Source organism: Octodon degus, unplaced genomic scaffold (assembly GCF_000260255.1).
Source record: "Octodon degus isolate 3935 unplaced genomic scaffold, OctDeg1.0 scaffold00067, whole genome shotgun sequence".
NCBI lineage: Eukaryota > Metazoa > Chordata > Mammalia > Rodentia > Octodontidae > Octodon > Octodon degus.
This window is the reverse complement of record NW_004524643.1, coordinates 10,514,611-10,528,755: the sequence shown is the minus strand read 5'-3', so window position 1 is coordinate 10,528,755 and position 14,145 is coordinate 10,514,611. Positions and strand designations below refer to the sequence as shown.

Here is a 14,145-nt window from a genome sequence, read left to right as displayed (position 1 = left end):
AAACATGACAGGGGCAAAGCCATACATTTACATGCACAAGATGGTCAAGGCAATGATCCTGAGAATCTTCAGCAGGTTTTTGAAACTAGCAGTTAATTGGTAGGATTCTCAGCCTGACTAACTATATATGCTGATACCTGTGAACTAAGCAACTGCACTGAAGATGGTAATGTGTAATACTAGGGTCATGCTTGGAATGTCTGTCATTCTGGCCTTCTAAATACACAATGCTTGTCATGGCATACCAATTACTGCCATACTATCTCCAAGCAAATGTTTGTGTATAAAAAGGTAATAAATGAAAACAAGACACAAGAAAAAAAAATGTCATAGGACTGTCCTGCTACAATGCTGTGTATGGTTAGATTTCTAAATTTCTGTGTAAAAATATGTAATTGTTTATTCCTATTTTTTAATTTTATTTTTTATTTGTTTTTCTTCATATTCTGTAGGGACTTAAAGTTTAACATATCAATATTTGTTGGAAAATACCTGTTCCATGTAAAGTCTAAGATGTTCAACATTCAGACAGATAGTGAGGTAAAACTCAACTGCCTATGAAGTAGGGTAATAATAAAGAGCTTCTCTTCCGGAGGGTTAACAACTTAGGTTTGAAGAACAAAATTTAGAGCAAAAGAAGAGCTGCTAGGACAGCCAACATTTTGACCCTAGTCTTTTAAGGTCAATGAGGACTCAAGACATAGGAGAACCTGTACCATGACATCATGAAACTCAGTTGCATCCCAAATTTTCTGATCAGGGAGATTATGGGGCCACAGAGGAAAGTGATCTATGATGTAGAGTGTGCTTAAGGAGAGTCACATGTAGACAAAATATTCTCTCAGGCTTTCACAGAAATTAATTTGGTCAAGCAATGGCCATGACTCATTCACATGGCTGACACTGAAAAAGGATCTACAAACTGCGGTACAGGGTTTCAAGATAAATCCTGAGGGGATTTGACTGACCTTGTCAGATACAAAAGTTACATTTCTTGGGGCCGGGGAGATGGCTCAGTGGAGTAAGCGCTTCCCTGGCATGTGCAAGGACCTGAGTTCAATCCCCGGTTCCACCAAAAAAAAAAAAAAGTTACATTTCTTGTTATATAGGTATTGCTTTGTCTTGGCTTCAACCATCCAGCAGAAAAGTATAAAAAGTAAAGCCATATTAATATGCTGAGCTGTAAAAGGCTGAAGTCAACAATTTCTGACATCACCAGTGCTACAGATAATCCACTACTATTATGGACTACTGGACTATATTGGAATATTTGGCTGAATTCATGCACCTACAATATTTAAATGACAATGGAATACCCATCTCTGACAAAACCAAACAGAAAAAAGGGATAAAAATGAAGGAACATTTTGTATCTGTATATTCAATATAGTCAGGATATACAGCTACTTTCTCTTAATACAATGAATAGAAAGATTTATACTAATAGTGTTTGTGGACAGGATATCATATCTGCATCTTGTAGTATGAATAACCACTAAGAAGACAACAATATGCAATGTATTAATTATTGAAACTGTCCTACTAATTGGTTTTGAAACTATCTCATTGCTATTTGTTTCTCAATAAATATTTTAAAAAATAATATTTTAAAATATTATACTTTAATATAATATAATAAAAATAATATTTTAAAAAATAAGAGCAGAAATTAATGCTTTGGAGACTAAGGAAACATGCATGAATGAATAAATTAAGTTGATTCTTTGACAGATTAAATAAAATCAACAAATCCTTATTCAATTTATCAATAAAAGGAAAGAAAACTCAACTCCATGCAATTAGGAGTCAAAAGGATGAAATCAATATACACCCTGGATAAGTCAAGGTCATCTACACACCTACTTTTAAAACTGATATTCTAAAAATATGGAAAATGCAGCAGGAATGGACCAATTCCTATGTATATGTGAATACCAAAGCTGACTTAAGAAGATATAAAAATCCTAAATAAAACAGTATCAATTAATTTAAAATGTAATTGAAAACCAACCTACAAAGAAAAGCCCAGGACCTGACAGAATCACTGCTGAATTTTATAAGAAATTGAAGGGGCCAGGGAGGTGACTCAGTAGAATAAGCACTAAGCTGGCAAGCGTAAGGGCCTGGGTTCAATCCCCAGTTCCACCAAAAAAAAAAGGAAAAAGAAATTGAGAGGAAAGCTAACACTAATACTACACAGAGTCCATCTGGGTCCTGGACCCAGCCTCAGAAGTTTATGTTGGTAATTCCATGAAAGTTGGTGGAATTCTAGGGAGTTTATTCCAATTTGCCATTCCCAGTGAACCCATAGCTAGAATAAAGATGGTAGGGTATATTTGTAGTTATGGGGAGCCAAGGAGCCCTAAGTCCAACTGCAATTATGGTTCTCTGGAACAATGGCCTGAAACCAAGGCTGAGCCTGAGTTTTATTCATTCATGAAGAAAGGAGTGGCTTGACAATAAGTGACTGTTAGAATGGTGGCAAGTATGTGTGTGCTATGACCTATGCTACTGTTAGTTTTTGGGGGGTTTTTTAAAATCTTTTATTTATTTATTTGGTACAGGGTCTTACTACACAGCTCTGACTCATAGTGATCCTCCGGCCTCAGCCTCCCCAGTGCTGGAATTTCAGGCCCATGCCATTAGGCCCAGTTTGTGGCCAGCACAATGTGCCTAAGGTGCATGTAGTAGTATGAATCTAAGCCAGGTACTTGTGCTTGTTATGCAAGCAATTAGACAGCTGAGCTATCTCCCAAAGTCCCTGAATTTAGTTATTACATCTAGATGTTATTAGTAGCACAGCTACATACAAAGTAAACCCTCAAAGTGTCGGTGAAATAGTTCAGTGGACTAAGCTCCTGCTTAGGCAAGCACAGGGACACAGGTTCAATCCCAGCCCTGCCACAGTATACATTAAGCCAGCCAATGAGATGCTGCAAGAGGGCATACACATGTAATCCCAGGGCTGCAGCAGCTGAAAACAGGTCATTACAAGTTCAAGCTGCACAGTGAGGCCCTGTACCAAAATACATGGGAAAAAAGAAAAGGACAAAAGTGAACACTCAAACATTAATAACCTTCCTGTACTTGAGTGACAAGCTCACTGAGAGTGAAATTAAGACAGACAACACTTTTAATAATAGCATCCCTGAAAAATTAAATACATAGAGATCAATCTAACAAAGTATATAAAAGACTCTGAAAACTACAGTACTCTAAAAAAGATTGAAGATGACGTAAAAAAATGGAGACATCTCTTGCTTCTGGACAAGAAAAACCAATATAATGATAATTGCCATATTTCCAAAACTGAAGTGATTCAGATTTAATAGAATTCCAATCAAAATTCCACATATATTTCACAGAATCAGAGACAACAATCCTAAAATATATTTGGAACCAGAAGAGACCTAGAATAGCAAAGGCAATCTGGGGCAACACAAGCAATCTCGGACTTTGAATTATATTATAAAGCTACTATCATGAAAACCACCTCCGCAGGTACCGACAAGAAATACAGACCTAACGATCAATGGAACAGAGTAGAAGATGCAGAAAGAATTCTAGAGCTACTCAGCCACATTAGCTTTGAGAAAGATGCCAAACATAATCCATGGTAGAAAGATGGACTGTTTAATAAATGTGCTGGAAGAGCCAGTCAGATAGCTCAGCAGACTAAAGCACCTGCTTAGGCAGACACAGTGGCTAGGGTTCCTTCCCCAATGTGCCCCAGCAGCCCCACCCCCAGGGTGCACTGAGATGGTGACTAAAACTGGGCTGGTGGCGTGCGCCTATAATCCCAGCACTTGGGAGGCTGAAAACAGAAGGATCACCAGAGTCTGATCTGTGTAGTGAGACCCTGTACTAAAATACAAAAATAAAATAAAATGTGCTGGGAAAACTGGCCCTATCCAGGCCTGACATTAAAACTGCACCCACATCATTCACCATGCCTTAAACTAAATTTCAAATGGATCAAAGATCTAAATATTAAAACAGAAACATTAAACTTGGAAGACAGAATAGGTAAAATCCTTAAAGGCAGTAGGGAAGGCAAAGACTTCTTTTGTTTATTTATTTTTTTAAATCTTTTTTTTTTTTTTTTGGCAGAATCAGGGATTGAACTCAGGCCCTTGTGCTTGCCAGGCAAGTGCTTATTCTACTGAGCCATCTCCCCAGCCCAAGACTTCTTGAATACAACCTTGATTGTACAAGAACTATTGCGAAGAATCAACAATTGGGAACTCATCATATTTAAAAATAAATTTTAAAAAACCACTGGAACAGCAAGGAAAATCACCAACATAGTAAAGACTAAACTAACAATGCTAGAAGAAATGTTTGCCAGGTGTTCTTCAGGCAAAGGATTACTATCAAGAACATATGAAGAACTCAAAAATATCAGACCTTCCAAATTTGAAGACCCAGTCCAAAAATGGGCATCTGAGAAGAGTACACACTTGTAAGATAAACAAATGATGAAAAAATGTTCCACATCGCTGGTCATTTAAGAGATACAAATTCAACAACACTGAGTTTCCATCTCACTCCATGAACAGTGGCTATTACCAAGAAAATAACTAATAACAAATGCTAGAGGCTGTAGGGAAAAAGGAACCTTTCTTCCCTGTGGCTGGGGATATAGCCTGGTACAACCACTGTGGAAATCAAAGGGGAGATTCCTCAAAAAACTACGATTGGAGCTCCCACTTGAACCACTGATTCTGCTGCTGGGCATTTTCCCAGAAGCATTAAAAAACATTGTGCTATAGTGATATATGTGCAACCATATTTATAGCAGCACAATTTATAATAGTTAGAAGTTGAAAACAGTCCAAGTGCCCAACAACTGAGGAATGGGTTAAAAATATGTGGTCTTTTTGTATGATGTACTACTACTTAGCCATAAATAAGGATAAATGGGAGACTTTTATAGGTAAATGGATGCAACCTGAACCATACTAATAAGTGAAATAAACCAGACACACATGTGCAACTATCATATTGTCTCCTTAGTTCAAAAAGTTGAGAAATAAGTAAGATCCAAACTATACAGTAAGTATTGTAAAATGGGGAGACTGTTAAAAAGGAAAGAAAAACGGGAATGTGGGAAAAGAAGAAAAAGAACACAAAAGCAATCATATATATTTGGATATATATACACACATATATATATGATAGTTAAGGTAAATATGCTACTAATTCCTCTTAGTTCATTGAAAAGAAAGTTTGTACTAATAGTTTGAATAATTCAATGTCTATATCAGATACATCAAGTAACTAATATGAAAAAGACAATATACCATGTAATGATCTTTATTATCCTATTATCTTATTTGGAAGTGTTTTATTTTTTTCTTATTAAATACATTTTAAAACATTTTCTCTTTTCCTGAGCTCTGGTTCTGTTAGAGCTGCTGAGCAGAAGTAGATCGCCAGAGTGGAGATGGACAGCTGTCCCTTCACTTAGAATGATGGGGGCGGGCTTCCTGTGGCATTGATTCTCCAGGAGTCAGCCTGGATTGCTCCTTCTCAGGCCAGATGCACCAAGGACAGCAAGGAAGACAGGAAAGGCCTCCCAGCAGCCACACGGGGAACTGGCCTGCAGTCCTTTTCTTGTATTGAAAACTCTAAGGCACATATTTGAACCCCATATCCACGGAGGGGACTGCAGGGCACTGTAAAGATACAGCAAACAGTGAGGACATGGAGATGCATAGAGGCTTGAACTCAACCATGTAAACTGCGAGGGAAGGATTCCAGTCACCCATGGGATGACTGCAGTCAGCTGGGCACCCGGCCACACTTCTCAGGACTGTGCTTTCTTCTTCAATGTCACTTCTGCGTATTCGGTGATAAGAATGGTACCTGCATAGCAGAATTAAACAAAGGACAAAAATAGAAAAACAATCAGGCATATTAAAAAAGAATGTGAAAACCACTCTACACCCAGTTCTCTCATTGGTTTACCTCCCACCAGGAGAATAAGCTCCACACATCACTTAACCAATGTGTGATGAGCAGTTCTCCTCAGGACAAAGGCCGTTTCTGACTTTTCACTTCCCATGTTAAGTACGGGCACAAGCACAGATTTCACCCTGGCAGGACCATGCATAACTAAGAAGAATGTATGCTCTAGAACAATTTTAGGCAGTGTGCTATAGCCCAGGGGTAGGGTGTTTGCCTAGCATGCTTGAGGTCTTGAGTTCAAGCCCCAGCACTGAAAGTAGAAAAAACAAAGATAGAACCATTTGAACAAAAACAATCTCCCTGGGCTCTTGGGTCTGCAAAGCTTAAGGCTGTGTCACTTGCTATTTGGGCCACAATCAAGGATTCTGTGCAGAAACAAACTGAAGGTGAAAAGACTCTTGGCCAAGCCAGTGAAATCATGGTGAGTGATCCCACTGAGGTATGAAACAGACACGAGCAACCATGGGAGGAGCTCCCTGCTCTCAGCTGTGGGCTCTGTGTGTAAGAACTGCATGACCTGCACCCAGCTGAGCTGCCATGGTCAAAGCCCTGGTCTGAGTTCCCCTGGTTAGATTCAGTCTGCAGACAGGTGTATTGTACAGGGCCAAAGGGAGCTCCAAGTGCATTGACTTAGAGTCAGAAACCAGCACATGGTGATTGCAGGGCAAAGTGCTTCCCCATGACATCAGAGAGAACACCACACAACAATCACCACACACCAGTGCCAGCCCTCAGAACTCCTTGACCCCAAGCACTGACCATGATCCTGAGGTTTTGAAGCCAAGGCCAAAACATAGGACTACATTTTCTTTCAGAAAATGTTATGGCTTGTGTCTAGTTATCTCCCAAAAAAGCATCATGAAGTGATTAGATGAGGCTTCTCCCGAGGTGGCTGGATCTAGAGTGTGTAATTAGGGTACCATGCTAGGATTGCGGGTGTGTGATTACCATATCAGTCCACTGATTGGTCTAGCACTGCCCCAATCGCAATAGCATCAATAGAATGCACAGGAGGTAGGGAAGAAAATAATAATAAAAAAACCTAAGGTTCCTTATTTCTTTTGCAACATTCCATCTGTCATAAAATGTGCTGCTGGAACAAGCTACCATCCTTGGAGCCTGCAAATTATGGGCTGAAACCTCGACACACTGTGAGACGAATAAACCTTTCCATCTTTCACTTCAGTTCTCAGGTATTTTGTGTCAGAAACAAGAAAAGTAACTAAGACAAAGCCCCTTACCTTCTCCAAATAGTAATACATAAAATCACTAATAAAATCAGTGCAATTGAAGCAGGAGCAAGGATCCACATGTATCCAGAGCTATCCAGAGGTGTTGTATTAGTTTCTGCAGAAAAAAAAGAAAGAAAGAAAAACAGGAGAACAAAGAGAAACCATTGGCATGAGCCTAAGACACCCCATACAACCCAACTGCTGCTAGCACCAGTGAGATTTGTGTCACTTTCCTGTCAAGGGATCCCACCACCAAACACAAGCCACAGGTTTCAGCATCCCCACTGCTATCACTCACATCTCCCACATCTGAGTACAAAAAGCCCCAATTTGCGAACATTGGAGCTGGGAACTTTTGAAGACGCAAATGGACCTCACCTTGTGAACATTCATAGATGGGAACAAACTGAAGCAGGAGGGTTGCCACAAGCTAACAAGTAGCCCTCTTTCCACCTCATGACTGCTGTCAAGCCTTTTCCTGTCCACAGCATTTGACTGGGCACAGGAACTGAACTCAAACTGTGTGGCCTCTGAGCCTGAGCTGGCCCAGACCCCAGCTTGTACCCTTAGCCCAGCTTATTTCTTTTCCCTGTCAAATACAAGGAAGGAATCTAGACTGGCCAGGAACCAGAGAGATGCATGATATGCCCTAGATGTAACAGGGAGGAAACAGGACCAGGGATATGGCTTAGCAGCAAAGTGCCTACCTGGCAGGCGCGAGGTCATGAGTTCCATTCCCAGATCCAATAAAGAAATGAATAAATAGCGAGGAAATGGGCAAGAAGACACTTACTTCCCACAGGCACTGTGATGTTCAGCCTCCAGGAAGGGGACAAGGATGGGTGCTGCACCACACAGCGGTAGTTGATCAAATTGTCTTCCAGAAGGGAACTGATTTTCAAGTAGCTGGTCACATTCAATGTACCATCCTTATTCTTGATGACAGGACCAGTCCGAAAGTCAGTGGACATCCTTTGGTACTGGGAAACACTCTGGTAGTTCTCCCATGTTATGCTAATGTCTTTTGGGTGGAACCCACCACATTGGCACACAAGGTGACTGCCATTACTTCCATTATTTTTCTCTGTGGTTTGCTCCAGAAGCAGTGTGCAGTCTGGCGGAGCTGCAGGGAAGAAACGACATAGAGTTGGGCCCCAAACCAGCTGCCTTTTTCTCTCTTTGCCTCATAAAATCTGTGACCCATTTGCAAAGACCAGAACACAGAAGCAGGGAGCAAGAGGAACTGAACAGTGAAGGAGACTAATGCTACTGCAGATGGTGATCAACAGCAACATCAAGAGACTCAAATTGTGTGCTGGAATGTGTGATACAAACCCCCCTTACCTCTGTGACCACCCTCCAAAAACCAAACCCCAAGTCACATCAGAAGAGCAGCAAATGGATTCCAAGAGAGTGGCATCCTCCTAATACCTGACCACTACTCCTGACAGGTGCCCAAGACATCAAAATCAAGAAAAGTTTAGAAACTGTCACAGCCAGAGAGAGACTGAGGAGACAGGCAAAAGAAAGGTATGCAGTGTTCTGGACGGATCACGGAACAGAAAATGGATATTAATTAAAGCCAAAAAGAGATCTGAATCAATGATTGACTTTGATGAACAATAGCTTATCAAAACTGGTTTTTTAAATTAAATTGTCACTATACTAAGGCAAGCTATTAATGATAAGATATATACTGTACAGTGGTAGGAATAGAGAACTCATGGGACTAGCTTCTAACTCTTCATTTCTATTTTACAGCCATTATTTCAGGTTTTCTGTGAGTTGCAGAACTAATAAATTTTTGTAACTAATGCATTGTGGGAGCTTCAAAATGCTGTTCTTTTCAATGTTTTTTATTTTAACAGAATAAATAATGTCTTAAAAAAATGCTGCCCTTTTGTTATGAACTGAATCTCACTAAAATTCATACATCCTCCACAGTTCTTAGTATCACTAAACATAAAGATTTGAAGATAAAGCTTTTTTAAAAAAAATTATTTATGTATTTATGTATTTATTTATTTTTGTGGTACTGGGGATTGAACTCAGGACCTTGTGCTTGCCAAGCAGGCACTTAAGCAGCTGAGCTATCTCCCCAGCCCTAAAGCTTTATTTATTTATTTATTTTTATTCATTTTTATGTATTTTGGTTGTTGCAGGGTCTCACCATGCAGCTCAGACTTGTGGTCCTGCTTTTAGCCTCCCCAGCCCTGGGACTACTGGCATGCACCACCATGCCCAGACTCTGGCTGCTCAGCTGGTGCTGGGGGTGGGGCTGGGGAGCCATGTATTGCTGGGGATCGATCAAACCATGGTCCCATTGCTTGCCCAAACTGGCCTAAGCAGGCCCTTTAGTCTTCTCAGCTATCTCGCAGGCCCCTGAAGATTAATTCTTAAGGAGATGATTATATGGAAATGAGATTGTCAGGGTAGGTCCTCATGTTATTGTATCTGGCATTTTCTCAATAAAAGAGACTGAGGACAAAAAAACAGACTCAGAAAAAAGATCCCAAGATAAAACAGAGAAGCTCCCAGTCCTAGCCCAGGTCCGGTGAGTGTGCGGAGAGTTTCCTGCTACCCTGTGCCGGCAGGACCAGTCCCAGCCCAGGCGCAACGTGGGCCGGACCCTCTCCCAGCCCCTCGGGCCGCCCCCCACCACTCCGCAGTGCCTCCCCCACCCCGCTCGCCGAGTAGGATTTTCTGCCGAGTTCCGGGAGCCCCCAGACCCAGTCCTAGCCCAGGTCCGGTGAGTGTGCGGAGAGTTTCCTGCTACCCTGTGCCGGCGGGACCAGTCCCAGCCCAGGCGCAACGTGGGCCGGACCCTCTCCCAGCCCCTCGGGCCGCCCCCCACCACTCCGCAGTGCCTCCCCCACCCCGCTCGCCGAGTAGGATTTTCTGCCGACTTCCGGGAACCCCCAGACCCAGTCCTAGCCCTGGTCCGCAGCAGGAAGGAGCTGAGCACAGCAGGCAGACCCAAGCCAGACGCAGCTGGATAAGTCCAAACTCTGTAGAGCTCCACCTTAACTTCAGTAGGTGTGAAGGTTATAACTACAGCAAAGATCTACAGCAAAGGGCAGAGGACAGTGCTACACAAAATGACGAGAAGGAACAAAATGCAACCTCAGAACCCAAGCCCACCCGTAACAAGTGCAGAGGACACTAAAAAATTGGAAAACACACAGTTGAAAGCAATGAATCAACAGCTTCTGAAATAAAACAGCTGCAGAAAGATATAGAAGACCTCAGATTGGAAATGAAAAAAGAAATCCCTGAATTAATAACATCTGCAGTAGAGAATCAAATGCAGAAACATATGGAAGCAACCCAGTGCCCACCCAGAACAAGTGCAGAGGACACTAGCTCGGCTCAAAACAGAGAAGCTCAAGAAGAGAGGACTGAGGAGAAATCAACCCTGCGGACACCCTGAATTCAGACTCAGAATCCAGAATGATATGAAAATAAACATCTGTGGTTAAGTAACTAACTAGTAGACCAAGAAGCTCCCTCACATACCACAGGCTTTCACAAAACAGGACAGAGAGGCTCAAAGAGCTTTATGGGAGATGTTTTGAGGCTTGACTGAGAACCTACCTACATTGGACAGCTGGATTTTTTCACCCTTACCACTAAGCTATTACGATTCAGCAATGTTTTTGCTGGATTTTCTCCATCTATGTTTATCGGTTATATGTTTGACTTTAGTTTGGAAGAGAATCTCACCCAGTTGTCCAGGCTGCCCTCAAACTTGAGATCCTCCAGCCTCAGCCTCTCATGGCACTGGGATTTACAGACATGTGCCACCAACCTTGCTTTACACATATCTTACTATGAAGCACGTAGAAGTTATCAGTCCTATTGTACGTGCCAAAATTCAGGATTAAAAATATTAAGTGATTGGCCACAGTCATAAGTTAGAAGTGGCAAGGTTCACATAAGACTTAGGTCAGTAAAGCGAGGGCCCAGCACCTCTCTCCCTTCCCAGTGACCTGCCACTTCTTTAGTGACACAAGAGGTAAAATATATAACAATTTACAATTATAACTATACAACTATACTATAAATATATAACTATACTTATTTATATATATACAAATTATTGTTTATATAATTTACCTCTTATAGGAGTGCCTTCTTATAGGAGTGCCCTTATGAGATTCTTATAAGAGGTAAATTATATAAATAATATAAGAAGTAAATTATACAACAGTCACTATGGCTGTCATTTACTGGGCTCTTATGAGGCCTGAGCACCATGCTAAGCATTTTATCTCTATTTTCCTGCAATCTTACCTACAATCCACTTTGGAAGAGCCCTTAAGTTCACAGTGAGTAATGACTTGCTCAAGGAATCCACATGTTTACAGAAGCCTAGGACAGGAGCCCATGATGCAGACAGACCCACACACTAACCCTCTAACCCACATGGTCCCCAAATGTATCCCCACCCCACAACCCAGCACCAGGGCAACTGCAGGGCACTGTCCTCAGGTACTCACCCAGAACGGCCAGTGAGACTGTTTCTTCTGCCATATTGGGGGGGACCACCACCCGGCACCGGTACTCTCCTGCATCCCCCAGCTGCACCCCAGGCAGCTTCAGTGAGGCGTCACCCTGCTGCAGCCTCTCTCGAGACACCTCAGCCCCAGGTCGTGTGACATGTTCAGTATCACCACGTAACTCAAACACCTGGTTCTCTACCCCCCTGGTCCAGATAACACCCACAAAGCTGGCGTTCAGCTTTAAGGAGCCATGGAGTTTGCAGCCGATGATGACAGTATCATTCACGTGTACTGTAAGAGGCCTTCTTGGCATCTCCACTTTCAGAGAACCTGTGACAATAACACACTCGGTTACGAAGATGCAGGGTGTCTCAAACATGATCACATGACAAATTCCTTCTGAGTAAGTGTGAGAGGACTCAGCACACAGGCTCTAAGTTCACAGTCTGCACTGACCTGCTAAGATCCCTCCTGGTGTTGCTTCCAGACTATATTGGCTTTTGGAATCTCCTCCAGTTCCACTTGAATGTCAATGTTGGAATCCTCCCAAAATGTACCTATTGAGCCCTACTTCCCAATGCGATGGCGTTGGAGGCAGGACCTCTGGGAAGGGAAGAGAGCTAAGGGTAGAGCCCGCTGCATGGGATTAGTGCTCTTATGAGGTGGAAAGCTCTCTCACTCTGCCCTGTGAAGACACTGCAAGAGGGTTCTGCAATTCACTAAAGGGGCCCTCACCAGAGACCCCATCAGCCAGCACCTTCCTTTCAGGCTTCCAAGCCTCCACCATAGTGAGAAACAAATCTGCTGAAGCCGCCTGGGATATGGCATTTGCTGTGCCACGCTGAGAGCACGATGATAGTATTAATTTTCCACTCATTTGGTGTTTTTGTTTTTGTTTTTTGGTACTGGGGCTGAACTCAGGACCTTACACTTGCCAGGCAGGCACTTAAGCCACTGAGCTATCTCAGCCGTCCTCTATTCATTTGTTTAGATTAGCTTAAAATTCCTTGGACACTATCTCATAGGTCTCAGAGTACTGTCAGGAGTCCCTGACTGACAGGAACCCAACACCTGTCCTCAGCTGGTTTCCTCACTGTCTGAGCATCACTGAGTGAGGGTCACACAAACCTAAATGGACAGCTCAGCCACTGATTGGGGTTCTTCATGAGCTCCAGAGACCAGGTGTCACTAGCTTGTGAAGCTATTACACATTTTATGGGACACCTTTTTAAAACTAATGTACAAAAAGAATACTCTAAAATGATATAAAAAGTGTAGAATAGAAGATACACAAATCAGTGTCATCTATTCTCATTATTCCATCTCTACAGTTGTTTCACACAACCAGAGGCACAGTAGTTTTTATGCCCAAATGAGCACCAACTGGAATACTCTGCTACATTACAGGGGAGATGGGGGATGGGTCCGGCTGTGAGGTGGGGTACAAGAGAAGGGGGTGGGGTGGAGTGCCAGGGCAGAATAGTGGGATGATGGTGGGAGTGGGCTAAGAGGAGTTGGAGGCAGGAGAATGGAATGGGGGGGTTGTGAAGGTTGGGTGGTAAGTGGGTGGGCTTTGGGTGGGGTTGGTTAGGTGGGGCCTGCAGGAGGGCATTAGAGGGTCGATGCCAATGGAGGGCGAACTGGTGCAGGGTGGGAGTGTGGGAATGTGTTCCTTAAGCCTGGGTTGGCATGTGGTTTCAGGGTGGAGTGGGAGAATTGCTGGAAAATCAGGGATGCCCCAGGCAAGACAAACAAGACCCTAAGCTTTCCAGGCAAAAAAAAAAAAAAAAAAAAAGCTTTTCACCCAATCACAGGTGCTTCCAGGCCTTTTTCATATCCTCAGACTTTTATAAATATCCCAAACTCTCACTGTCAATTTTCTCCCAGGAAACCACAGCCAATCAGGCCAGAATGAACACTTCTCTAATTTTTCTAACTTCCTAGAAGAAAAGGAGCTCAAGACCAGGGTGGTGGCCTTCGTCTGGAATCCCAGCAGTGAGAGGCTGAGCAGCAGGATCGCTGGGAATTGAAGAGCACCCAGGCTGCATAGTGAATTCAAACTCAGACTGGGCCACACACTGAGACCGTGCTTCAAAAAGAGAGAGAGAGAGAGAGAGAGAGAGAGAGAGAGAGAGAGAGAGAGAGAGAAAAGAAAAGGGGCCAGGGAGATGGCTCAGTAGGATAAGCGCTTGCAATCCCCGGTTCCGCCAAAAAAAAAAGAAAGAAAAGAAAAGAAAAGAAAAGAAGAGAAAAGAAAAGAAGAGAGGAGGAGGAGGAGAAGGAGGACTGGGGAGATAGCTCAGGGATCTAAGTGCATGCCTGGCAAGAACAAGGACCTGGTTGGATCTCTAGTACCACTTGCCATACCAAGCACTAAAATTGGACGTGGTGACAAACGACTATAGTCCCAGCAGTTGGGAGTCCAAGCTGCTTAGCAAGAC

At 42.8% G+C, this 14,145-nt stretch overlaps 2 protein-coding genes across 2 annotated transcripts in view; one reads left to right on the top strand and one right to left on the bottom strand.

Annotated features, from left to right (window-relative positions):
• Nucleotides 1–3,546, top strand: part of LOC105742699 (60S ribosomal protein L36a-like) — an 8,085-nt gene extending 4,539 nt beyond the window's left edge. The window contains exon 2 of the mRNA XM_012515507.1: nt 3,502–3,546. Coding sequence (XP_012370961.1) covers nt 3,502–3,546 — 45 coding nt within the window. The remainder of the gene's footprint in view (nt 1–3,501) is intronic.
• Nucleotides 3,547–5,301: 1,755 nt separating this feature from the next.
• LOC105742698 (natural cytotoxicity triggering receptor 3 ligand 1) overlaps nt 5,302–14,145 on the bottom strand; it is a 9,559-nt gene continuing 715 nt past the window's right edge. The window contains exons 2-5 of the mRNA XM_023719329.1: nt 11,702–12,034; nt 7,996–8,325; nt 7,212–7,317; nt 5,302–5,868 (exon numbers count right to left, since the gene is read on the bottom strand). Coding sequence (XP_023575097.1) covers nt 5,631–5,868; nt 7,212–7,317; nt 7,996–8,325; nt 11,702–12,034 — 1,007 coding nt within the window. The 3' untranslated portion in view covers nt 5,302–5,630. The remainder of the gene's footprint in view (nt 5,869–7,211; nt 7,318–7,995; nt 8,326–11,701; nt 12,035–14,145) is intronic.